This window comes from Eufriesea mexicana, unplaced genomic scaffold, assembly GCF_001483705.2.
Source record: "Eufriesea mexicana isolate 0111107269 unplaced genomic scaffold, ASM148370v2 scaffold812, whole genome shotgun sequence".
NCBI lineage: Eukaryota > Metazoa > Arthropoda > Insecta > Hymenoptera > Apidae > Eufriesea > Eufriesea mexicana.
Genome location: NW_016909009.1, coordinates 1,424,151 through 1,451,012, shown reverse-complemented (window position 1 = coordinate 1,451,012; position 26,862 = coordinate 1,424,151). Strand labels below are relative to the sequence as shown.

The following is a 26,862-nucleotide window of genomic DNA, read 5'->3' as shown; positions in this document are numbered from 1 at the left end:
TTATTACATATAATTTGCAAGCTGTACTTCAAACTTATATGTCAGATCATGATAATAAACTTGACCAGGATATAGTATAGAACATGGAAAATGTGACTGAAAACAATTTAGTTTTGTATGTTAATTTTTATAATTGTATTTGAAATTTATAATGCTATCATATACTTACAAAAAATACTTACATAATGTATTGCATTAGGGTAATTTTGTGGTTGAATACTAAAAGCACAATATTTTTTGTAGTGAGCACCATGTTTTCCTAAAATAAATTCTAGCTTTTTAGGTACATTTAATATTTTTTTATAATGCTTTTGAACTTTCATTTCTTCATTTTCATCATCACTTTTATATTCATCATGTTCTCCTTTTTCTTCAATGTTCTACAAAGCAATCAAAATTATAATACAAGTTATTATTTAAACAAATAAAATATTATTGATAATTGAAATATTAATTTACTGCTAATAAGTCATAATTAGATAAAAATTCTGGAACCATCTGAGGTGGTAAACGACCTCCAGTATAAAATTGTATTCCACATTGATCTGAATAAATTTCTAAAGCACTAAATATAAATATATTTTAAATAATTACATCATTTGATAAATAATTCATGTATTTAATAGATATATACCGTCCACTTTTTACATGCCATATTTTAGCAACAAATGAACTACCAGATTGTCCATTTTTTGTAATGCACAAGTTATGATCATAACCTTCTCCAGGTGGTACCTAGTATCAATTAAAACAAAACATTTAACATTTTTAAAATATATAATACTTTGATACCTTTTCTATGCATTCTCCTAAAATTTGAGGTATTCGAAAGTCCATCACCGTTCCACCTACGCCACGAATGGCACCCGTTGGAATTGGATCTGTATAATCCGCAAATGTCCAACGATCACAGTTCAGTTGTACTTTATGTTTTCTCAATTCAGATTCTCCAGTATCCTATTATATTTTACTTATTTAACTAAATATATATTTAAATAAATATAACTTACATGCCCAGCTAAATTAAACATAGACCCATGTGATAAATTCACTATTGTTGGTTTTGAAGTTGTAGCTCTCATGCATATGTTAAATTTGTTATCAGGAGTCAATTTAAATTTTATTGTAGTTAACACTGCACCTGGGTAGCCTTCTTCACCATCCTGACTTAAGTAACTCATAACAACTGAACATCCAGTAATGTATGAATCCCAAACTTTACGACCAAATCCATTTGTCTAGTAGGAATATATAAATGACATTACTTATTATTTGTATGGGAATGTATGATATGACTAATCAATTTACTCCTCCATGTAAATGATGTTTTCTATTGAAATCATTTTTTGTTAATTCATAATCTTTGCCTCTAATAGTGACATGACCATTTTTAATGCGATTTGCACATCTGCCTAGTATACAACCAATAAATGGATTTGTTATAGGATTTGAGTACCCTGTAATGTGTGATGTGTTTTGATTACAATTAATAATCATCTTTATTATGATAGGAAATTAATAACAATATTATACCTTTTATATCATCAAAACCAAGGACAATATCAGTAGAATATCCATATTTATCTGGACATTTCAAAGATACAATTGTAGCACCCCATGTAATAACAATAATTTCCATTCGATTAGTATTTACCATAGTATATGATTTTACAGTTTTTGGAATAGGATCAGTAAAAATTTGATCATTATTATCTGATTATAAATAATTTAATATTAGTTTAAGTACTATATATATATTACTCTTATGTCACAAAATAAAAACCATCAATCAGCTTACCAACCCAGGTTTCTCCAAATATTCCCTCTGTAATTGTTACATTTTTGCAATTGCATTCATGAAAATCCATGTTTAATGGCATAATTACTATTATTACAATATAATTTAAATAATTTCTTATTTAATAAAATAATATTGAAACACATTAAAACAATAATTTTAACTTTTTAAATATAAAGAAATTAAAAATTTTTTATTGTATCTTTTTTTTTGTTTAAACAATAGAAAATCATTTATTAGTTTTCAAATGTATAAAACAACTTTTACTATAAAAATACAATAAAGAAAAGAATTTAATTTTATCTGTGCTATTATTTTAAATGATTTATTAATAATAATAAGGCATCACCTACAATTTGTGATGTTTTAATGTTACAATAATTATAGTAATTAATGTAATATATACTCCGGTTACTATTTATAATTTATATAATTAATATTTATAGAATAATGTACAATGCTTGGAAAAATACATGAATTTTTAGTGCAAATCAGACACCGCATCAGTACATTTCCCATTTAATTTTTGTATGCTTTATTACATTTAAATCCATTGAGTAAAAAATCGAAGACAATATTTATTATTGCATTTCTTCAATGAAATCACATATTTTTAATAATTTTGTATAATAAATCGGATAGATGTTTCTTTTTTTCTTATTGTACCATTCTGTTTTTTTATAGTTTTTCATAAATATTGGTGATCATGCAGTGCCCAATATCATTATTTGGCAAACTATATCCATTGCAGAAAATTCTTTGAAATTCCTAAATCTTCATACAATTGTTATTAGAATTATATTACATAAAAGGTTCCTTTGTCAAGCTTTGGGTTCTGCATTACATTATTTTTAAGGCGCACACCAAAGCAGTCACTTGTTACTTAAATACACGTGGAACACATTGCACTTAGCTTATTAGTAATATTCTTACAGCTATAGAAAAAATTGTTTTATCTTACAGCTATAGAAAATTTAAATAAACTGCCAGTAATTACAGATTTATCTTATGGGTTGCAGTACATTCTACATCTTCTAAATTCATATATTACAAAAAAATACTGACAAAGGATTAATTTCACATGTGAATATTAAATCAAAAGACTGTGATAAACTCCTCATCATCAGTAGTTATTATCAAATGTAATTAAAGATAATAAAATGAATTAGTACAATTTACAACAAACAAACAATTAATGATAAGGGTACCACAGTAAATACTTCGTGTACACTGAAAGTACACTTGTTTTATAATTATCTTCTTGGTCATAAATGTTATTATACACATTACTATTTATAAGCAGCATGCAGTTTTAGTGTAATTTCAACAAGAAAATATTTACAATCTAAATTTGTATTGAGAAAAGCATGTTCAGAATATTTAAAACAATAATTTTAACTTTTTAAATATAAAGAAATTAAAAATTTTTTATTGTATCTTTTTTTTTGTTTAAACAATAGAAAATCATTTATTAGTTTTCAAATGTATAAAACAACTTTTACTATAAAAATACAATAAAGAAAAGAATTTAATTTTATCTGTGCTATTATTTTAAATGATTTATTAATAATAATAAGGCATCACCTACAATTTGTGATGTTTTAATGTTACAATAATTATAGTAATTAATGTAATATATACTCCGGTTACTATTTATAATTTATATAATTAATATTTATAGAATAATGTACAATGCTTGGAAAAATACATGAATTTTTAGTGCAAATCAGACACCGCATCAGTACATTTCCCATTTAATTTTTGTATGCTTTATTACATTTAAATCCATTGAGTAAAAAATCGAAGACAATATTTATTATTGCATTTCTTCAATGAAATCACATATTTTTAATAATTTTGTATAATAAATCGGATAGATGTTTCTTTTTTTCTTATTGTACCATTCTGTTTTTTTATAGTTTTTCATAAATATTGGTGATCATGCAGTGCCCAATATCATTATTTGGCAAACTATATCCATTGCAGAAAATTCTTTGAAATTCCTAAATCTTCATACAATTGTTATTAGAATTATATTACATAAAAGGTTCCTTTGTCAAGCTTTGGGTTCTGCATTACATTATTTTTAAGGCGCACACCAAAGCAGTCACTTGTTACTTAAATACACGTGGAACACATTGCACTTAGCTTATTAGTAATATTCTTACAGCTATAGAAAAAATTGTTTTATCTTACAGCTATAGAAAATTTAAATAAACTGCCAGTAATTACAGATTTATCTTATGGGTTGCAGTACATTCTACATCTTCTAAATTCATATATTACAAAAAAATACTGACAAAGGATTAATTTCACATGTGAATATTAAATCAAAAGACTGTGATAAACTCCTCATCATCAGTAGTTATTATCAAATGTAATTAAAGATAATAAAATGAATTAGTACAATTTACAACAAACAAACAATTAATGATAAGGGTACCACAGTAAATACTTCGTGTACACTGAAAGTACACTTGTTTTATAATTATCTTCTTGGTCATAAATGTTATTATACACATTACTATTTATAAGCAGCATGCAGTTTTAGTGTAATTTCAACAAGAAAATATTTACAATCTAAATTTGTATTGAGAAAAGCATGTTCAGAATAACACTATTTGTTCACATTGAATTGTTTGATTAAAAAAACGATTTGAATTATAAAAAATAATTATCTTATATATATTTATATAAGTATAAATATAAATTAAGTTTTATAACATATGGTTTAAAGTATATATTTACTATACATGAGAAGTTATATTTTTAATTTAGTTATTCTGAACAATGTTTTTTCATACATGACTAAGTAACAAAACATATAATGTATAAATGGTCTTTAATGAAATACAAAACTGGATGTTTCTTATTGTAAGCTAAATAAGTCATAATATATAAAAAATAAATATAGCTTAGACTAGCACTGTTGGCAATCATATGCCATTACACAATTGATAGTTGATAGCTGCCTAATATTACATTCGATATAATTAAATTATTGTTACTATCAACAAGTATTGATATTAGCATCCTAAGATTTCATTAAGTATTTCTCAGTTACCTTGGAAGCATTTTCAACTTTTTTGTCTTTCTTAACATATTAAGTACATGATACTAGCACCGCAGAATATCTTTTGTACAACATAGAAAGGCATATCCATGAAATATTTATTCTATAGGTTTCTAATAACATCATAAATATTTCAGTCAACCAATTAATTATCTTTAATTATATGCAAAATTTTACAAATTGAACTTTGAAAAAGTATAAGTATGACTCAAATGAAATAGTTAGTATGTTACGTAATAAACTTTTATATGTCCTAAGTGAAACTGAATGTATTTATTATTCTTTCTCCAAAAATGTTTCAATTTATTTTTAATACTTAATTGGTTTACTCTGAGAAGAATTTTGTTCACAAAGTATTTCCAAAATTTTTAAATCAATAAAAAAGATGTATAAATGCATAAAATTTGTATAAAATGATATTTTAATTACTACTGATAGTAAAAATGATCAATAAAATACTTCTTCAAAGTTTATCCTTCCATTTTTCTTTAATTCTATAATGTTTTATATACATTGAGACATATCCTACAATACTGATTATTACTCAGGAAATCATTATAAAAACGTAACTTTTGAAATAAAAATTTCTTTTTGCACATTTAACATTTTATGTGAGGTCAAAGGAATAAATGAATTATTTTGATTCCATAAAATGGCGTAGAATATACGCAACATGTAAATAAATTTTGATCAACTTAAGTAAATTAAATACATGCACGCATAAGACTCAAGTTCAATTTATTTTAACTATAACAAAGACAAAATATAAATCAGAATAAAGGGCTTCATAAACTGATTTATTTCTTATCGGCTACCTAAATGATTGAGAAAAAAAGGAAATATATTTATATAATACTCAATATTCTGATCATCTATTAGTATTTTAAGTAAATACAAAATAATTTCTAGGGCACTCGTGCATTTAAAACTCTAAGAAAAATTACAAACTTTATACAATGTAACTAATGTAAAGGAATGTATTGATTTTATTACATTGTTAAGCAAACAATAATTATCTAATATATACTTGTATGTACAATATTATTTATGTATATGGAGTGTCTTTGTTCTAAATTTTTTGTAAGTATATCACACATTAGATCGCTATATACTCTTTATAAATGAACTAGGTATGTTAAACATTTTTCTACATGTATGCCAATTATCAAAATGCATACTGTTTTCATATATAAAAGAAGTATTATTTTAACTGCACATGGCGTACTAAATTAAACCTATCACACTGGTAGCTTACAAATGCATTAAAATTGCTACTGTACAAACTTTTCACACGTGTGTCTAGTGCCATGGTACTTGTATAAAGATTAAAAGTTAATAAAATAATACACGAAACTTGACAATGTAATGTCAAAGAAAAAACGTATATATATCATAATTCTTATTAATTACACATGTTTCATAGCTATATACAGGAAAACATCGAGTTTGCGAAAGGTTACAATTACCTATTGTTCATGATATAAAATTGTTCTAGAAGTATATATATATATACATACTTCTATATACATGCATACATATACATATTGTCATAAAGTAATATCAAAAAAACTATAAACAATCTTATTCAGTTAATTTTATCAATGTTTTCCTGATTATATATTTCACTTTATTAAATATTAATTAATTTCAACATTTAATGATGTCTATCAGTCACAAAAATTTTGATGGAATGTAAATTATGGTTAACATTAATATTTGTAATAAATATGAATAGATGTAAAACTAAAGGAACAATAAAATTTCATTTTTCTAAAGTGATATTAAACAAACAAGTAATAGAATTGTACAACTGTACTGAATTTAATTTTTAATATTATAAAAAGGAGCTAATATTACTTTTAACTTTGTAATATAACACGTATATATATACGATTGTATATACGTTTTTTCAAAACATTTGAATTCAAATATTCATCTTCTTTTAAAATTTGTCAAGTACTCATGCAAACAATAAAAATATATCATATTTATATGCCAGATGCTAACAGCAGATGCAGGATGTGTGGAATGTATGAATAAAACATTTGTAATACATAAAATATGATTTAAAAACATTATATAGTATCGAATGGTCAATGTAAAAATTATCATCTTGGCATTTATACTATTTCTACAAAACATATGTGAGACATATCAGTTCTTTATTAAATTAAAAGCAGTCTAATTGAATACAAAAGTCTTTTATAAGGATATCTCTGTATAAGGAATGTTACATTCTTACTGTATTCAATGACCAATATTAATACATGATTAAATGTTTTGCAGGAGGCAGTGCTTTGACAACGTGCATCGCTGTATTTTCTAGTTATGATTCAATAAACTTTTGCCGTATCATAAATTGTTTGATTTGTGTGATTGTAATTGAGTGTTACTTTCAAGATTGACAAAATTTCTTGAATTCCTAATCTTTATAATCTTTATCATTTTAAATAAGCCAATGCTATGACAAGAATTCTCTTTCTAATTCAGAAATACTTGGTTTCCTATGTATATTCATTCGTCGATTAGCTTGTAACGGTATGGTAGCATCTTGACTTTGTCCATGTACTGGGATATCAAGTAATGTTTCTCTATGATCACGTGAAACTCCATCTCGATCGAATGTTACTGGAGAAAATCGAACCCTACTTATAGAAATTTGACTATCCTTAGCTGAAACATAGCTTGAATCCTCAGAAGTTAAAGAATCTGGGGGAGTAGGATTTGTTGGGGTACCTGAACCTGAGTTATTTTTACTTACGCTTTTATTTGGAGAATTATATGAGTAATTAGATCGTTTTAAACTTGACCGTAATCGACTAACTACCTCTAAATTACTAGGTCTTTCCCCAGAATTTGAATTCGAATCATGTGAATTTTGACGCGTCAGTAATTGTGAACCATATTCATGATTAAGCATACTAGGGCTATATGTTCCAACATTTGAAACAATATTTGAAGATCGTTGATAATAATGTCCAGGTGAATACAAAGAATAATCATCTTCATCTTCTAAACGAAATGTTGGATTAATATTACTTTGACTTGATGTGCTTGCGTTTGAAACATTTGACGAAGTTCGATGATGAGTATATGAAGGAAGTCTTGACACTGGTCGAGCTGGACTATTTATGCTGCTAGGATTATCATAAGCATGTGGAAATTCAGAACACTCAAGCATCCTATCACTAAAAAAGAAAAAGGATTTAATGTAACTATAATATTTAAAAATAAATGTTTAATGCTAATAAATCACTTACTGATAATCTGTAGGTACAAAATAAGTTGGTTCTGGTGGTCTGTAATATTCTGGTGGAACAACTGTATATACTGGCGGACCATAGTCTGGAAAAGGAGCAACATTGCCCATATATATTGTTGGTACTCTTTCCATTCGATCAACTCTACCAGCATCATGTATGTACACATCTTCATTACTAGTACTGCTACTCTTTCTTCTAGGGCTTGGTGTTGGTGCATTAGAACTTGTACTACTTGCATAATGCTGTGGCGAATCAGTAAATCTTAAAGGTTTGTCTGGCATTACACTGGGTGGAAGTCCAGGTGCTATACCACCCATGTTACTTAAGAATGGCCTATAATAATTATTTTATTTTTAATATAAATATATTAAGAATCTGATAATACATTTAAAAATAGAGTATGATATATAAATGTTCAAATTATATACCTATAATGTCTAGCTGGTCCATGGTACGTATTATGAGGATAACCACTACTCGAACTAAATTCATAGTCAGGTCCAAGATAACTAGAATTACGATTTGATCCAGTATCTGCTTGAAACCACCATCGTGGCGGTTCATCTTCACATTCACCAAGCCGTGGATATAATCTTGGATGAATTGGAGATATGTTTGACATTCTTACATCATATCCAGTAGCTACTCCAGCTAACATAGCTGCGATATTGTACAAAACCAGCTCTATTATGCTTAACTTTGGCTTCTTCATTTCTCCATTATAAAGAGTTGGCATTGGTACAGGCATTGGCATAATGTAAGGTCCAGTTAATCCAGGCTTCAAAGGATAATCTGATGTTACCCAGTCAGTTGAGAGATCAGGTGGTAAAGTTGTATAATCTATAAAAATAATCAGATTTCTACAATAATAATGGTGATATTGCTACACATTTATTATAATACGCGTAGTTAGTATTACAAAGTACAATTAAAATTTTTACTTTCCTTTCCATAATATCAAATTGATTAAGATATTATGTCATAACTATTATTTTTTATTCCTTACCTTTATGAGTAAGTTTTACAAGCCTCTTATGATATATAATTTATTATATTTAATATATAATAAATAAATATATATATATATATATATATTTAAAATAAACAGTTTAGTATTAAAGTTATAACATGCTTATTTGTTATTGTATTACTTACAATTATTTGTGTATAAGCACAACATATTACGTGCATCATATTAAAATATTACATGCCATAAACTTTAAACTATTTCTTATCAAACATTTTTAAAAAGCTTGTAATTATTATTTAAAATACATCCATATTAAATGCATGAAACCCATATCATAAAAATAAATCAAATATATTGAAAAATATTGAAACTTTGAAAGTAAAGCAGAGTATGAAGAAAGAAAAAGATAAAAACTATTTTGAAAATAATGAGCAGTAATTTTGACTAATCTTAAATAGTTGTTTTACAGTTTTTATTTTCTTATTTTACAATGCTTTTTTCCTTTTGTATTTACCTATTAATAATTTTATCTGTTTGATAATAATGTACACTAAAAATAATTATACACTACAGCTACAGAAATATTTTATATATTATATTCATCATCATTATTATTATCAAGAATCAATATAAAATAGGAACAAAAATTTAATGGAGTACTTGTCATAAATAAGACTGGAATTTTAAGGCAAGAAAAAGACCAAACCCAGGTGGCCTTAACAGTTAGGATCCTACTGGAAGCATGCAAAAGGATTCTTTTACGCTCGGTTATAGACAATTATATAATAAATTTATTTATATAGAAAATAAACATCATAAAACTTTATAGTATTATTTGTTTATTTAATTCTTAGTTAGTAAATTAATCAAAACAAATATGTTAAAGACTTGATCTACATAAATAATATATAAAATATACACTTTCAATATAAAATCCATACAATAATTAAAATATATAATATATTTATCTAATATTTTAAATATTACCACAAACCGAGCGTAAAAATTCAGAAAACGAAAAAACAAAATTCAATGTGTCCAACTGAAAAGGTTTTATTGAAAAACTTTCTATTTCTAAATACAAGTGTGCGTGTCGCTCCATGTGTTGTATGTGACGTGTGCGAAATTTCTGAATCTAAAAAATGTCGAAAATCTATGATAATACAAAAATGAAATCGCTGTTAAATTAGGCTGAATAATTAACAAAATCTGGAATTGATTTAGATGTGTATAAAGCAATAAAGAAAAAATACAACTCTACTTTCGCAATCAAACTGATACTTTGCATAATAATTTTATAATTTTGATTTAATTTGTTTTTAATTTCGGAATTACAATAATGCAAAAACACACTTTTCCATAAACGCCCCTAAATAAAAGAAATAATTTTAATGTAGAACTTTTTGTTGTATTGGCAGAAGCACATGATTTTCTTTGACATAGTAAGAGGCTGTTAGCTCTGCTTTGTTAGATTGTTATATACTCCAGATAACATCAGAAAAGAACCAACACCAGAAAGACTGCATTTACATTTTATGTACTTATTAAATTACAGTTCAAAATATGAAGTTTTTTATCAGTTTAAATTAGGATAAATAGTTTTTAGATTAATGCAGGGTATTGACTACCCTTTATTAAAATATCCTAAAATAATATATCTGTTATGTAATTTGATAGACATTTATATTTTATAAACATTGATTAAAATTATTTAATTGACTATCAATTTAAGCAGATAAAACATATTTCAATTCTTCATTTAATTCATAATAAAATTAAAAATTATTTCTTATATGATACATACTAATAATATGTACCATTCCAAAAATTCAACAGAATAAAATAACCTTAAACATACTATCAACATGAAAAAGGGAAACATAGTTTATCATTAGATGTTTGCAACTGTACTGTACATGTATCACTAAAAGTATATGTATATATTAAAAATATCCTTCTTAGATAACCAGCATATGTAAAAAATTTATGTATGAACTGCATATTCATGCACTCCAATAAAAATAATTTTAAGCATAATCTACTTAAATACAATTTAGCAAAAGAAAAAAAAGAAAAGGAAATATAAACATGAAAAGGCACTATCCATCTGAGATCTTTATTTTTGTATTAATGCAAAAAGAAAAATAAAAATATCATTGTCCAAGACTAACTGTGATATAGAAGAAAAACAATCAGGTCTCTTATAAAACGTGAATTAATTGCGCAGCAATATAAAGAGACTTACGAGTGGGATAGATGTTTTCCTCAGAAAGGCCTGCAGTAAAGAAAATATAGGACTGTTACTAAAACATATAAAACAGAAAGAAGACATTTTCGTGAAACGCGTCTACGAATGATATGCACATCTTTATCTTTGTGAAATATAATGTCATTTATCATTCTTCTTTAAAATTTTCTCAACATTAGAGGTTTTAGGTGATGTATAAGTAATTGTATTCACATCTTCAGAATTTCTACAGGAAAGATCATCTCTTAGGGATTCAATTAAATTTTTTTTCCCTCCATAATTGATTTGTGAATTCTGACATTCGCAGTCCTGTATATAATCAGATGCATGTATAACTGAATTAATATTATCAATATGATCTTCTTCACAACTACGCAAGTATTCATTACTTTTTGATTTCTTGTTTAAAGAGGAATTCAAATTAAAACTTTGATCTACTTGCGAAGTACATTGTTTTAAACACGCATCTGATATTCCACTAACACAATCAAGAGAGGTAGGAGACTTTTTGCATTTGTCTGGAAACAAGCCTAAGGAATTTTTCGAAATGGAGCTATCATTTGAATGTTCTGAATCAAAATTACAAAGTTCTGATTCGAGACTTTCAAAATCTATCCCTTCCCGTGAGTTTGCAGTCAAGAATTTAGGCACTATACTATTTTGATCGGAATCACGTCTATTAAATTGTGGTATAGATATCGTACTGTCTAAAACACTATATTCTACTTTAACAGTAGTTGTTTTATCATCGAGAGCATCACGACTTCCCCAAGCTTTCATCTTATTAAAGACTCTCAATGGACTCTTAGAAATTCTAGATTTATGATGAGATTTTTTACCTATGGAATTTTCGGGGCTCGATTCTAAACCATCTGTATCATTAATTTTAATTGTAACAGAATTTTTTCGTTCTGTACTATGAGGGGAGTTTAAGGAGCTTTTCCTTGATCCAGAAGGGGAACGAAAGAAATCAGCGAATGCAGCTAATCGTGATTCTGAGCTATCTCTGCGCTTTGATTCTTTCGATTTACTTCTTTCACGTTTTTTTTTTTTTACACGTTTCGCAGTACCAACCAAACTAGATGCTACACTTTGTACAAAATTTGAAGAATACGAGTGTTCCCAGTCACCAATCACGTGCTTTTGACATCTAGGAGGTGAAGTTTTTAAAGTATTTCTAATTGTGGATTTTGAATAATTGTCCATGACCAAATGGTCATCCGAAAAATGAGTTTTAAGATTATTTGCCGATTTGTTATGCAAGTCCACAGATTCATAAATATCATTGTCCACGATAACTGAATCTTCACCTATATTACAAGGTGAACAGCTTGTACTTTGCACAATGTTGTTAGAATTTTCTGGAATGTTGTTATAGCTAAATCCTGGTTGACTGTCTATCAAATTATTTGCTGAGGAATACAACTTTCTGGAGGAGGGGTTACCTATTTCTTGAAGAAGCGGGGAACGATGTGCCAACAGGGCGGTACGCAGAGGTGTCTTTTCAAGATCTGGAGCAGAGCGAGACCACCGCTTGCCACCTGGAGATGCAGGATTTGGTGGTTGCATGATAATAGCCCCACGTTCACGTTGGTGGAGTGTCGATGGTCCCCAAGTCTTACCCTTTACTCCATCTGCTGGTACTAAAGGAGGAAGACAAAAAAACAAAACGCTACTCACTACAATACTAAATTTCCCTTCTACCCTGTTAATTTTTATACGCGCTTCAAAAAGATAAAGGTGTTTTATTAAATATTCAGCATTAAGAAATTTATTAATAGTATTTAGCATTAAGAATGCTTTCTATTATAAAAAATAATTTTCATATAGAACTTATTGTTGAATAAAATTAATTTTCTAAATATTTTAATATTAAAAAAGTTTTTACATTTGGTTTTCTATATTAAATAATCATAATTATACAAATCTTCTAATTCTTTAATTATTGTTCTTTTTACATTGTAAGTAACAAAAAAGAAATAGAAAATAAAAAATACACAACATAGATTATATGCATATATATGTAATTTTTCAAAAATATATAAAATTATATTCAATTATTCACACCATGCTAATAAAATTCGACATTAAATTAATACAATGTATCTACAAAGCACAAACAGCGTAATTCAAATTTCTTTAAAATACTAAAAAAATATTTCAGAGCAAAATCAATTATTCATTACTGATCGAAATTGTCAACTACTAAAAATCTTTAGAAAGTACTCACATGCAATTGCACGAAGTCTTGGAATACTAGGTGAGCCTGGTGGACTATTAGGTCTTGATGGATTTCGTACTTTCCCCCGATCTAACGCCGTATGTTGAACAGTTATTGTGTGACGAAAATCTACAGGTTTGTAATATATAAAATATATTATTCCCTTATAATTAAAGTACTTGAAATTTTGTACTTTTACTTTTTGTGTGATAACATAAATTATATTAGTATAATAATAATAATATAGTATATTTACCAGAAGGAGCGCTAATATTGCTTCCAGGCTCCTTTTTATTTAGTTTTAATCTCGATTTCTTAAATTTTCCGCGCCTTTTGTTTGGAGTGGGAGTATTTTGTTGCTGAATTATCATTACAGTAAGTTCACGCTCTAATAAATCTATTTCTCGAGCAGCTAATTCTTGTTCTCGCTGCCTTAAGTTTTCTTCATGTTGTCGTTGCTGCACTTGTGCTTTTGTTAATTCTTCTTCTCTGCAGCGCAATTCCTAATAAATAAGCATAAAAAAATTATGGTAATGTATTTTATAAATAAATGCAATAAACAAAGATCTGTTATTTAATGATAGAGCACATATATCTGGCTGTTTAAAATAAAAATAATTATTAACTTCAATGACTGTAATTCCATGTTATCTTACCTCTTCTAATGAACGGCATGCCTTTGTATAGCATTTAAAAGAAGGATTATAAACATTATTTACACTGACATGTACAATATGTATGCTAATTACAATAATAATATAAATTTCATTTTTGTGTAAATTTTACAAAACAAAAAAATTTTTAATTTGTACCTTTTCCTTCATGCGCAATCCATGAAGAACTTGTTCAATTTCAAGCCTCCAATCCTCTTGCATTGTATGAAACGACTCATGTGGTGTTGCTGCAAATGCACTGCGCACTTCATCTAATGCTACTAAAATTTCAGCAAATCCTGGTCTTGAATGACTATCAGATGCCCAACAAGCTAAATAGTTAAATATTTTATTTTAAATTTATACACATTAAAGTAATACATATCTTTAATGTAAATAATTATAAATTCATGTACCTTCCATCAAAAATCTCCAAGGTTGAGGACAAGTTGATGGAATAGGCAATGTAAGTTTATTTACTGCAACACCATATGCTACTGCTAAAGCATCTATTCCTTTATAAGGTGTTTCACCAGTTAAAAGTTCCCACAGAAGCACACCATAACTGTAGATATATTAATGTATTAGTAAAAGGAGACATATTTTACTATTTAAACATGTGTGCTATAAAATGAAATAAGAGGTACATAAAACTGACCTCCAAACATCACTGGCTTTACTGAAAGTACTCTTTTTGATAACCTCTGGTGCCATCCAAGCATATGTGCCTGCTGCTGACATGCGAGTTGTTTTATAAACTTCTCTTGCTAATCCAAAGTCAGTTATTTTTAAAGTTTTATATTGCAGATCATCATTTTCTATAGGTTCGCTTAGTAACACTATTGTCAATAAAAATAATATAAATGATCTTAATATATTTCATTTGGAAATATATGTATAATATTTAAACAATCTGTATTATAACTATTTATGTTAGCAACCTTACCATTAGAACTTTTTAGGTCCCTATGAATAAGACTTATAGGTGCTTTATTGTGCAGATAATCCATGCCACGAGCAATTTGTATTGCCCAATCAACAAGTACATCAGGCCTGATTTTTCTACCATTAAGAACCCTATTTAAACTACCACCTCGCGCATATTCCATTACGAGACACATATTTGGCATTTTTAAACAAACTCCTTCTAATTGCACAATATTTTCATGTTTCAGTAACCAAAATAATTTAGCTTCTTGTCGAACATTTTCTAATGTAACACTTGGTTCTTCATCTGGATCTTGGCGAGCTGCCTTAACAGCCACTTCATGTTTCTGCCAAAATCCTCTAAAACATTATAAATAATCATTCTGAAGAACTATTAACACATTTAATTATTCTAGAGGTATTATAAAATGAAATTATATACCGATAAACTTTTCCAAATCCACCAACTCCTATTACTTCTTCTAATTGTAATTCATCAAAATCAATTTCAACTGGTTGAACTTTATCAATCACCGATGAAACCCGATCAATACTTTCTGCTTCTGCAACAAAATTGGCTGGAAAAATACCAACTTTTCCATGGATTTTTCCAGTCCACCATCCTTCGTCACCTGAGATTTTTGAATCCTTAGATAGGACCTAATATATAAAATGAAATGTATACACTTTGACAATTAAAAAAAATATATTTAATTTTACTCATATCTATAATAAACAATTTACCTCAACTGTTTCACCTCTTTGTAACGATAACTCATCCTCGCCTTGGGCAACATAATCAAATAATGCTGTGAAAATTGTTGAACTATTATCTTGTCGTGATTGAGAAGAGGAATGTGTACCATGAGATGGACTAGTCTGTTGAGAAACAGTTCTTGCTGTACCACCACTATGTGTATCAGAAACACTGCTATCAGACATATTGTTGTTAGATGTACGTCCATATAAATATCCGTAACTAAAATATATAAAATTTACGTCTTTTCACTATTACAAATGTATGAAACTTTATAGATTTATTAATATACAATAATAACTCAATTTTACCTTGTGGAATGATTATTTGTCCTATTATTATGTTGATATCGTGGAGATGAATTGGCTGTGTTAGAAGTATGAGAATTAGAGGATCCATTCTCCGGATGAAGTAGAAATCGCTCGCTCCGATGACGAGCATCTGGTTGTCCGTGGTCCATCAAGGTAGACAAGCCTCTTGCCGATAGCCCGGCTGGCGGCATATGGCCTCACACTCTTCTAAGTCTTCCTTTTTGTAAATTATATCTTTTCCGTTTTATAATCTTTGTGTAATATTTCATCAATAGAAACACAAATAATATAGAACACTGTAAAAGTATTAACAGTTTGTCTAAAAAAGCTAAACAAACATATAAGAATTGGTGAAAGTCTAATGTCCACTCTGTATTATTTTTTCAACACTATACACATTCTTACACATTTTATGTTCATGTTACATATGTTTTTTTTATAAATCATGATTAATACACCAACATAAATCAATTATTGAATATTATGACAATAATTTAATTATGTGCACAAATCTTACAAAAAAAATGTGGGGTGAGAAGAGGTGATCATCACCACTAACACCCCTTGCATAAAAACACTTTAACGGTGACCGGCATTTTGATTCGTGAGTCCGGCAATAAAGCGGTAAAGATCTTGTGATTTTTCATCGATCATACTCCTATTTGAAGTGCTGAAGAAAAAATTTCAGAAGAGTAGAAAAACCTCGATATGCCATAAAACCACTTTGGAGTCTCGCGTCGGGGTGTGTATACCCACAAGCCACTGTTGATGTAATTTCAGAAGAGTAGAAAAACCTCGATATGCCATAAAACCACTTTGGAGTCTCGCGTCGGGGTGTGTATACCCACAAGCCACTGTTGATGAGACCGATTCTTTTCATTGAATCGGCACTAGGAATAATGTACGCGGGACATACAGGGTTGAAAGCGACGTGTTTGCCTCCCCGAGGACACGACGATTTGCGTCAGCCCGCAAAACGCACGATAATTCCACATTTAATGATAGAAAACGAAGCAGCACTCATAGCAATAACCTAACGGACGCCATGTTTCGTTTGACGGCCCCACCGTTGACGTGATATATTGGACCACGATTCATATAAAGGACATTCGAAAGGCTGCTTATGATTTTAAATTGTATAAGGTTTATCCTCAACACAATGATTGCAAAATAGTCCAAGAAGAAACCATATTTATGTCAAAAGTTAATCAATTAAAGTATATATTTTAATAGATATGTAAATACGTAAATAATACTAAACAAATATTACACATGTAATTGTTTTTTTATCGATTATAATTAATGTCAATAAATAGTTCATATAAAGTAATTTCAAAAAAAGTAGTAGAAATTCTGATCATGTATAAAATCATATTGTTCATGTTCAAAATCATCTGAGATGTGAAGATGGCTGCGAAGTTAGTAAGTCGTGTGCGCCAAATCCATTGATTAAGAAGGCCGAGATAAAATGTATTGCCTTATTGTTTGCCACGCAATTTTTCGAATAGAAAAAACAGACCACGAATAAAGCTGTAAAACAGCAAGTGATGGGAAGATGGTGAAGGAGCACTTTTGCAACTGGTATGGGTTCTCAAACGCTGGAAATTTTGAGACAAGGCGTCTGGGCGAGCCTGACAGGAGGCTGGTTTTACGATCCCCATCTCGACGTTTTTTCAAATACCTTTCACTTGTACATTTGGCTTTTCTTACTTTGCTTACCATTTGCCATATATCTTGTAAGTTTACTTATATGTATATTAATATTAGTTATAAGTAATCCAATTTAGATAAATAATATGAATTGTATGTGTTTACATTATCTATAGACTAAATAGTAATTTACGTACCATGTGTTTTGAGTTTGATTTATTTTTCATGAATTTTGATTTGTATATATACATGCACACATGACTATATATATATAGGTTTCCAAAATTGTCTATTTAAAAATACTGTATGATTGTAATATAAATTTTTAAAATATCAATTCTTTATTTTATAGTATTTTCCACCAACATTATATGTTTGGATAGCATATTGTTCTTCAATTGGAGCACTTTTTGGTACAATAAAATGTGTTAATCATGCACTCCATTGCATGTATGATACGAGTGAATGTTTAGAGGAATCCGGTCAAAATATTAACCAACAAAAATCAGAAAGTGAAAAAAGACGCACAGTGCATAATAAATGCAGGGAACAAACACAAGATCAAGTAGATCACGGAATAGAACTACAAGTCTTAAGTGGTATAATAGACTTTTTTATGTTATAAATCTGTTATATAAATTTATTGTTCATATTAAAATTTTAATAATCTTTAAATTTTAAGTAAATAACTTTTAAAATTATACTAATTATATTGTAAAAATTTTGTTATGAATTTATCATTTTTGTACAGGAAAAACAGATACACCACCTGTAGAATGTTCATCACGTAACTCTTTTATTGAATCAAATGTGCAAAATGAAGATGCAGATAGTATAATATCTGAATATACACGTTATAAGGCTAGTTCAACTATAGATTTGAAGGTAGAAATTCACAGAAAAAATAGCTCAGAAAGTTCAGAAGAAGCGCAACAGCTGAATAAACCAATGGTATCTAGTATAAATATACATGAAGCAGAATTATCTTCTGCACAATATCATGAACCATGTTTTCGAAATATATTAAATGGTATTAATTTTGTAATTTTCTATGATACAACCACTATAATACAATTATCTATTTTCATACATATTAATATTTCTTTTGGGAAATTTTAAATATATATAGAAAGAAGGTTGAAAAGACTGAAATGTGTTGTAATTACTGAAGAGGATCGACAAGGTTCAAGAAAATTATATAGACATGTATCTGAAGATTCGCCAAATCGTCATTCCAAACAGGGTAGTCTTGGTAAAACAGGTTCTGAAAGTCAGATAAAACAAACAAGTTCATTAGAACTGGAACACCATGGAGATGATTATCCTTACTGGAAATCAAACCAAAGTGTTCGACGTCTTAATTCTAATTCGATTCCAATGGAAACACATTTAATGAATGACCATCCACAAAGTTTAGAAATTATATCAAAAAAGGAAGATACTGAAAAAAATAAAATTTCGTCACATCCACAATCTTTAGAGGTAAAGATGAAGAAATCTTATTTACTTGAAAAAACATTTAGGAAATGGTTAGATATTATACCTACTTTTTTTACTTATAAGGTTATTACAAAAAAACCACATCAACAACTTATTCATCCTCAAAGTCTTGAAACAATTGGTGCTACTAATAAAAATATAAACACTACTGATGACAATAACTTACCTCTTCATCCACAAAGTCTTGAAACAATTAATACTAAAAAGGTATCATTATATTATGATATTTATGTCTAGTATTTTATATAAATAATATTAAAAAGTTATATGCATTTTAAAGGTATTACCACAAAATACATTAAAAAAAAATCAATTACAATTATTACCATATCTTAGTTATGGATCAGAAATAGTACATCCTATAGCAGAACAAAGTGACGAACAATTTGCTAATGAAAGTTCTGGAGGATTTAGTCTTCAGGACTCGTATAGTCCATTACTTACTCGAAAGACTTGTGAAACTAATCCTACTTCTAATCGGGACAGAAGTCTTAGTACTAGCCGATTTGAAGATAGATTTTCAAGGTAATTAAAATAAATATGCCTAATACTTATTAGGCATTTAATATAAAATTCTTAAATTTAACTTTATATTTAGACGTAATGAAGATGGTGGTGTAGATAATGATTCTGCTAATTCTCGTGATGCATTAATTGAAGAACCAAAGCCTGTTATTAAAAGAAGATACAGTAATGCTAGCCAAAGCAGCCATGAATTTTCAGATTTAGAAAATTTGTTCAAAGATAAGCAAGATAAGTCGAAAAATATAGATGATCCTTTGAATGTTGGAAGTATAGTTGGAATAGATCAATTATTTGAAGGTGGTGATTGCACAATAGAATCACGAACAAATAAAGGTAAAGTTTTAAGTTTTATATTAAATAGATACCTACTGTTAAAAGAATTACAAAAAAAACGAAAATAAAGTTTCTAAATTCTTGTTCCACAGGATCGCATAATAAAGAACCAGATTCTGGTTCATCTAATATGATGCCTTTTGAATATACAACATATTCATCGAATATGGAAAATGAGGTAAAAAGAATGTTACTTCCACAAGTAGAAACAGATAATAAACGACATCAAGGTGCAATACCCAAACAAAACCGTCCAAAACCTGCAATAGAAACCATAGATGATAATATAACAACTACTGAACCAACTCGACAAAAATTAAAACGGACACTAGCAATCAAAAGAGAAAAGGACAGAAGAAGAGATGGAAGATTTGATAGATTTGAGCAAACTAGCGGTTCAAACAATGAGTTAAGTACACTTAGTCTTGCATCTTCCTTATTAGCTACATTATTAACATCTGGCCGAGAATTACCAGGTCAATCTAGTACTGTGTCCGATTTAAGATTAAATCGCAATTCAGAAAACCGAAATTCACGAAAAAGACGTAGTCCTTTAAAATGTTCGATTAGACCTCATCGTGTACCACGAGACAGAAATCGAGATGATAATATTGTTCCACTTACTGCTTTATTTAGATTGATATCAAATGAAGAATGTCATTTAATTACTAATCACAATGATACTACAGAAGCAGCTGTACCTTATTTTCGAGATGAAAATGGACGTTGGTTAGCTTATACCTTTGATGAAAAAGGATCTGGTGTTGCTGCAGCTGCGCAAATTCCTTCCAACAATAATGATAAATTATTAAATACGTTGTTACGTCAACAACTTAATCAAAATTTACATTACGATGCCAACTGGGAGTTAATAGACTCCTTAAGTAGCAGTTATAGTAGTTTATCTTTGAATTCTCCTGACTTGAGTGTTATAATAGACACACCACCTGTTTTATCAAGTCCAGAAAGCAATCAAACCAAGGCACAAAATTCATTGTCATCAAATCCAGTGGAAACCTCAGAACGTGATCAATTTCATCAAAATAATGGGAATTCTATTCAATGTGAACTTGAAACCTTGGAAAGAGATCAGTTCCATCAAGACATATTATCACGTATAGAATCAATGACAGAAACAAATCAAAGATTGCGAAATTTATTGGGATATTTCAATTTAAACATTTATTCAACAGATTCAAATCGCCGAGACAGGCCTGCTTTAACTTTACAAACAAGTGCAGTAGGTGATATAAATACAAGTTTATCTTGGAATCGATTTATTGGTGGTTTAGACGGATCTGATTCTAAACCTAAACAATCAAGACAAGATAAACAATATTATTATAAATGGAAATTTGGCAAATTACCGCATATCAAAATGCGATTCGATCGTTTATTTTTGTTGGCCTTACTAGATCGAAATTTGACAATATTTGAAACTATTATTTCTACGTTTCTAGCCGTTACTGTTGCAGGATTAGGTCTTGTATTGCTCCAACAAGGATTTTATCGAGATATATTTGCTTTCATGTTTTGTTTCGTAACTTCTGGATGTCAATATTCATTATTAAAATCTGTTCAGCCTGATGCTGCTTCTCCAACACATGGATTTAATCGTATTATAGTATTTTCTCGACCGGTATATTATATATTGTGTTCAGGATTTATATTAATCTTTAATGAATCTTTGAGAAATTTTAAAACATCGGAATTTCGAATATATGGTATGCGAATTGCCGATTACGATGTTATATTACAAATTCGTAATGCTTTATTAATTTTTCTTTTATGTTTTCCTATTATATTTTCATTGGGTTTACTTCCTCAAATTAATACTTTTCTAATGTATCTTTGTGAACATATTGATATCCACTTATTTGGTGGAAATGCAACTACAAGTTTAATCTCTTCAATATATTCTCTTTGTCGTAGCATTGTTACTGTTGTTATATTGTATGGCTTTGCTTATGGAGCACTTACAGAGCCTAAATCTTCACAACATATTTTGTTCTCTATTTTTGCGGGTTTATTAGTTGCTATATCTTATCATTTAAGTAGATCATCCTCAGATCCTACAGTAATATGGGATATAGTAAAAACAAATTTGTGGCCACCAGAAATTTATACAGAAGAAAAAGAAGCCAAAATCATTGAAAATACATCTCGTAGAGATAATGTACCAACAACATACAAAGAAGCAAAAATTAGAACTTCTGGTAGAAAAAAACATGTAAAAATTAAAGTTGGTGAACAAATGTCAGATACAGAATTGGTAGATCCCTTACCTGAAAAATTAAGGGCAACAGTGAATGCAAGATTAAAAAATGATTTAATAGTGTGTGCAGTGATAGGTACTTTATCTTTTGGAATCCATTGTTCAACTGTATTTACAGCCTTACAACCTGAACTGAATCCAGTTTTATGGGGTATTGCAAGTTGCCTTGGATTTTTACTACATTATATTGTACCACAACTTCGAAAACAATTACCATGGTTATGTTTATCAAGACCAGTATTACGTAGCCACGAACATGCACAATTTGAAGTTCGTGAACCTGTGAAAATTATGTGGTTTGAAAAGGCATATGTTTGCCTTTGCTTTTTAGAAAGAAACATTCTCTATCCAGTAGTGTTTTTAGGAGCACTCACAGAATGTTCATCAAAAATTGTATCTAAATTTGGAGAAAGTGTGGGAGCATTAATCATAGTTGTATGTGGACTGAAATCTTTAAGATCTGCATATTCTGACCCATCAACACGTTACCTAGTTCTAATTTTTGCTGTTCTATTTTTTAAACTAGATTTTCGAAATCTTAGTGAAACATTTTTAGTAGACTATTTTGTCATAGGAATAGCATTTGCAAAAATTTATGAATTATTGTTAAAAATACGATTTGTAGTCACATATATTGCACCTTGGCAAATTACTTGGGGTAGTGCGTTTCACGCATTCGCTCAGCCTTTCTCTGTTCCTCATTCTGCTATGTTGTTCCTGCAAGCAGGGATTTCTGCACTTTTAAGTACTCCTTTAAATCCCCTTTTGGGCAGTGCAATATTTATATCGTCATATGTACGTCCAGTGAAATTTTGGGAACGAGACTATAAAACAAGAAGAGTAGACCATTCAAATACACGAATGTCTTCTCATTTAGAACGAAATCTAGGTGCGGACGATAATAATTTGAATTCGATTTTTTATGAACAATTAACAAGATCACTACAACACAGTCTTTATGGAGATCTTGCTCTTGGTCGTTGGGGAAATGTAGAACAAGGTGATTGTTTTCTATTAGCATCTGACTACTTGAACTGTTTGGTACATATTGTTCAATTAGGAAATGGCTTAGTAACCTTTCAATTGAGAGGCCTTGAATTTAGAGGAACTTATTGTCAGCAAAGAGAAGTATGCATATAATTTTAGATATTAAAAATTCTAAATAAAATAATACGTTATCATATTCAAAAATATTTTAATTTCTAGGTAGAAGCAATTTCTGAAGAAATTGAAGATAATGACAATTGTTGTTGTTGTGAAATGGGACATTTTTCAAATGTGCTAAGTGTAAATGCAGCTTTTAGTCAACGCTGGTTAGCTTGGGAAGTTGCAAGTGCTAAGTACGTTTTAGAAGGATACTCGATCTCAGATAATTCAGCAGTTTCTATGCTTCAAGTGTTTGAATTTCGTAAAATACTAGTTACTTATTATGTCAAAAGTATTGTTTTTTATGCTGTCAAATCATCAAAACTAAAATATTGGTTGGAGAATAACGATATTTTAGATGCCCTAAAAATAACTCTTGATAAAAATTTCGTCGATTTGGATCCAGTTTTTAATATGAGTATTCACGAGGATTATGATATCCGAACATGTGGCATTACAAGAAGCAGCTTTTGTAATGTTTATTTAGATTGGATACAATATTGTGTTACTAAACAAGACAAGGTAAGTTTTCAAATATAAATAAACTATATAAACATTTACATAACATTTCTTTGTAACTATTTTAGACATTAGACAAATCAAAAAATTCGTCATTGGTATCTTTATGTCTTGCTCTAAGTCTTTTGGGACGACGTGTTTTGGGAGCATTATCTCATAATACTGTTTCCAGTGTCGAATTCTTTTTGTATGGCTTACATGCTCTTTTTAAAGGTATGTTGTTTTATGACAACTAATTAAAAAATTAAGTATATTTAAGAATAATATTTATAAAGTTCATTTATGTATTTAGGTGATTTCCGTATAACATCAGTTCGAGATGAATGGGTTTTACATGATGTTGACTTATTACGGAGTGTCGTCGCGAAAGGTGTAAGAATGGCATTAAAACTACATCAAGATCATTTTATGACTCCAGAGCAATATGGCGATTCGTCTGTTCTTTATGAAGCTATAGATAGTCATGATAAAAATCTCGTGATTAGTCATGAAGCAGATCCACTTTGGAGGAACGCCGTTTTAAATGGTGCACCTAGTCTTTTGGCTCTTAGGTAATTTAACAAAGTAATATTTATAAATGCAAAATTACTACATTGTTATTATCTTTCATCTTGATTTATAGACACATACTTGATGAAGGCATTGATGAATATAAGGTGATAATGCTTAATAAACGTTTCTTAAGTTTCCGAGTGATTAAAATGAATCGTGAATGTGTTCGCGGTTTATGGGCTGGGCAGCAACAAGAATTAGTTTACTTGAGAAATAGAAATCCTGAACGCGGATCTATACAAAATGCAAAACAAGCTCTTAGAAATATAATAAATAGTTCTTGCGATCAACCGATTGGATACCCGATTTATGTCTCACCATTAACAACTAGTTACGCAGAAACTAATGAACAATTATGTTCCATAATTGGTGGACCTTTAAGTCTTGGTATAATTAAAAGTAATGTCTTAAAATTATGGCAAAGGTAAGACTTACTGCTATATCATATGATTATAAACTATACTTATTTATAAAAATTGTATATAACAAAATTAAAAATTAAAAATTAAAAATTAAAAATTAAAAATTAAATTATTATTTGTAGAATCAGACAAAGATGTGGTCAAGGTTGTTCATCAGGTGGAACAGGGTCTCAAGATGATGGAGGTTTTGGAAATGATGGAGTATATGCAATGACTACATATAATATTCATTTAGGTATTTACAATCATCATATTATTTGTATTCATAAAATAAAAATAAAATTTTTAATATAGGTTATGGGCAATCAGCAGGTCATAACACATCTGGTTCACAATCCATAGAATCTGGGTGTCAAATTGGTGCATCAACCGGACGTGGTTCTTTAGGAAGAGCAAATACTGGATCTTTAGGTGGAAATAGAGGGTCCTTGGCTTCAGTTGGAAAACCTACGAGTTCGACACTTGCTAGTTTAGCTGGTCTTCTTAGTAATAGCGATATTAAAACTGAAACTAAAAGTGAAACAAGTTTTACAAGTAAACTTGAGAAGGATGAAGTTTTACAACGAGTACGTGTAAGTATAAAATTAAACGTTTTTTATAAACACATATAAAAATCTTTGTGATCTACCTCTTAATTTATTAAAAATTATGTACTTTTATTTATTATTAGATCATAGATCCTAATCAAGTATATGATGCTATTAATTTGGGTCGTCGCATAGACGTAATTTGGCCAGATGAGAGGATGAGACAACAAGGTGGTAGATCTGGATGGCAACATTGGGTACCTGAAAGAGGTATGGAAGGATGCGTTGTTCATTGTTGGTCCCCAAATCATCGCGATCCTAATCGGCGATCTCACGTAGATAAAGTTATTTTACTTGTCAAAATTGATGATAAATATGTTCCAATAGCTGAACAAGGTGTACGAGATTTAGGAGCAGAAGTATGATAAAGTATTTTTTAATTTTCTGTAATAATATGTATTAAGATTTTCATACAATCACTTTTTTTTAATCATGCGTCATAAATATTGATATGAATGCAGTAAAAGTAAATAACTCATTCCAGTTATAAAATGATAAATACAAAAGATTTTGATGGAAGATTATTTTGGACATTGTAGATATTAAAAATCAACGATTTTTAACACTAGTTTCTTAATTCCAATATATAAATGGGAGAGAAAGAAAGCGGGAGGGAGAGGGAGCGAGCGAGAGAGAGAGAGAACGTGTGTGTTCGTGTGTGAGCATGTTTATGCATAGCTACAGAATACTCTTTATTATGTAATTTTCCTAAAATTTTCATTCGCCAAATATTTTTTGTCTAGCCACTCATTTCTGTATTGTTTTTATTGCAACAATTCTCTAACAGATACAGTTTTCTTGACACATATTCGGAAAAAAATTGAATTTTAAAAACTTATACAGAAAGTAGATAATATTTTATGAGGTATAATTAAAAAATTATTACTTCTTACACATTTATCGAGAAGACTAATATCAATCGCCAAGTTATTCAATGCAAAGTAAATTGTATCATGTTGTATTATACTATGTATCATATAATGATTAGATGATTTACTAGCGATGAGAACTAGATGTTACTTGTTGTTAATCAGTTAAATTATTATTTGTATTAGTGTAAAATAACGTAAATATTTTCAAATTTCACCAATATTACAATATTTGTACTTTAACACTTGTTATTGTTATTAAT

General features: G+C 28.9%; 3 protein-coding genes across 5 annotated transcripts; 1 reads left to right on the top strand and 2 right to left on the bottom strand.

Moving 5' to 3' along the window:
* Nucleotides 1-3: 3 nt before the first annotated feature.
* Nucleotides 4-3,104, bottom strand: LOC108547007 (aldose 1-epimerase). The gene is made up of 11 exons (XM_017899334.1): nucleotides 3,007-3,104; nucleotides 2,760-2,761; nucleotides 1,799-1,885; nucleotides 1,534-1,713; nucleotides 1,309-1,457; nucleotides 1,011-1,238; nucleotides 793-957; nucleotides 635-735; nucleotides 460-565; nucleotides 183-380; nucleotides 4-96 (listed from the first exon to the last, which is right to left on the bottom strand). Exons 1-11 carry the CDS (start codon nucleotides 3,102-3,104, stop codon nucleotides 4-6), a joined length of 1,407 nt encoding a protein of 468 aa, XP_017754823.1.
* Nucleotides 3,105-7,163: 4,059 nt separating this feature from the next.
* LOC108547044 (mitogen-activated protein kinase kinase kinase 10) lies at nucleotides 7,164-16,603 on the bottom strand. Its single transcript, XM_017899395.1, has 15 exons — nucleotides 16,222-16,603; nucleotides 15,898-16,132; nucleotides 15,596-15,813; nucleotides 15,173-15,513; nucleotides 14,885-15,065; nucleotides 14,643-14,791; nucleotides 14,386-14,558; nucleotides 14,230-14,250; nucleotides 13,830-14,076; nucleotides 13,583-13,702; nucleotides 12,798-12,995; nucleotides 11,350-11,379; nucleotides 8,563-8,974; nucleotides 8,132-8,467; nucleotides 7,164-8,059 (listed from the first exon to the last, which is right to left on the bottom strand). The coding sequence occupies exons 1-15, from the start codon at nucleotides 16,410-16,412 to the stop codon at nucleotides 7,333-7,335; spliced, it is 3,579 nt and encodes a 1,192-aa protein (XP_017754884.1). The 5' UTR covers nucleotides 16,413-16,603; the 3' UTR covers nucleotides 7,164-7,332.
* Nucleotides 16,604-17,633: 1,030 nt separating this feature from the next.
* On the top strand, nucleotides 17,634-26,471 carry pcx (pecanex). Of its 3 annotated transcripts, none has more exons than XM_017899386.1 (15): nucleotides 17,634-17,957; nucleotides 18,224-18,470; nucleotides 18,623-18,901; nucleotides 19,001-19,353; nucleotides 19,435-19,578; nucleotides 19,652-19,896; nucleotides 19,970-20,229; nucleotides 20,322-23,632; nucleotides 23,711-24,172; nucleotides 24,238-24,382; nucleotides 24,462-24,720; nucleotides 24,792-25,145; nucleotides 25,266-25,378; nucleotides 25,456-25,715; nucleotides 25,814-26,471. In XM_017899386.1, the coding sequence occupies exons 1-15, from the start codon at nucleotides 17,805-17,807 to the stop codon at nucleotides 26,093-26,095; spliced, it is 6,867 nt and encodes a 2,288-aa protein (XP_017754875.1). In that variant the 5' UTR covers nucleotides 17,634-17,804; the 3' UTR covers nucleotides 26,096-26,471. The 3 variants fall into 3 exon arrangements, with proteins under 3 accessions (XP_017754875.1, XP_017754873.1, XP_017754872.1); XM_017899384.1 differs by having other exon boundaries at nucleotides 25,453-25,715; XM_017899383.1 differs by having other exon boundaries at nucleotides 25,438-25,715.
* Nucleotides 26,472-26,862: the final 391 nt, after the last annotated feature.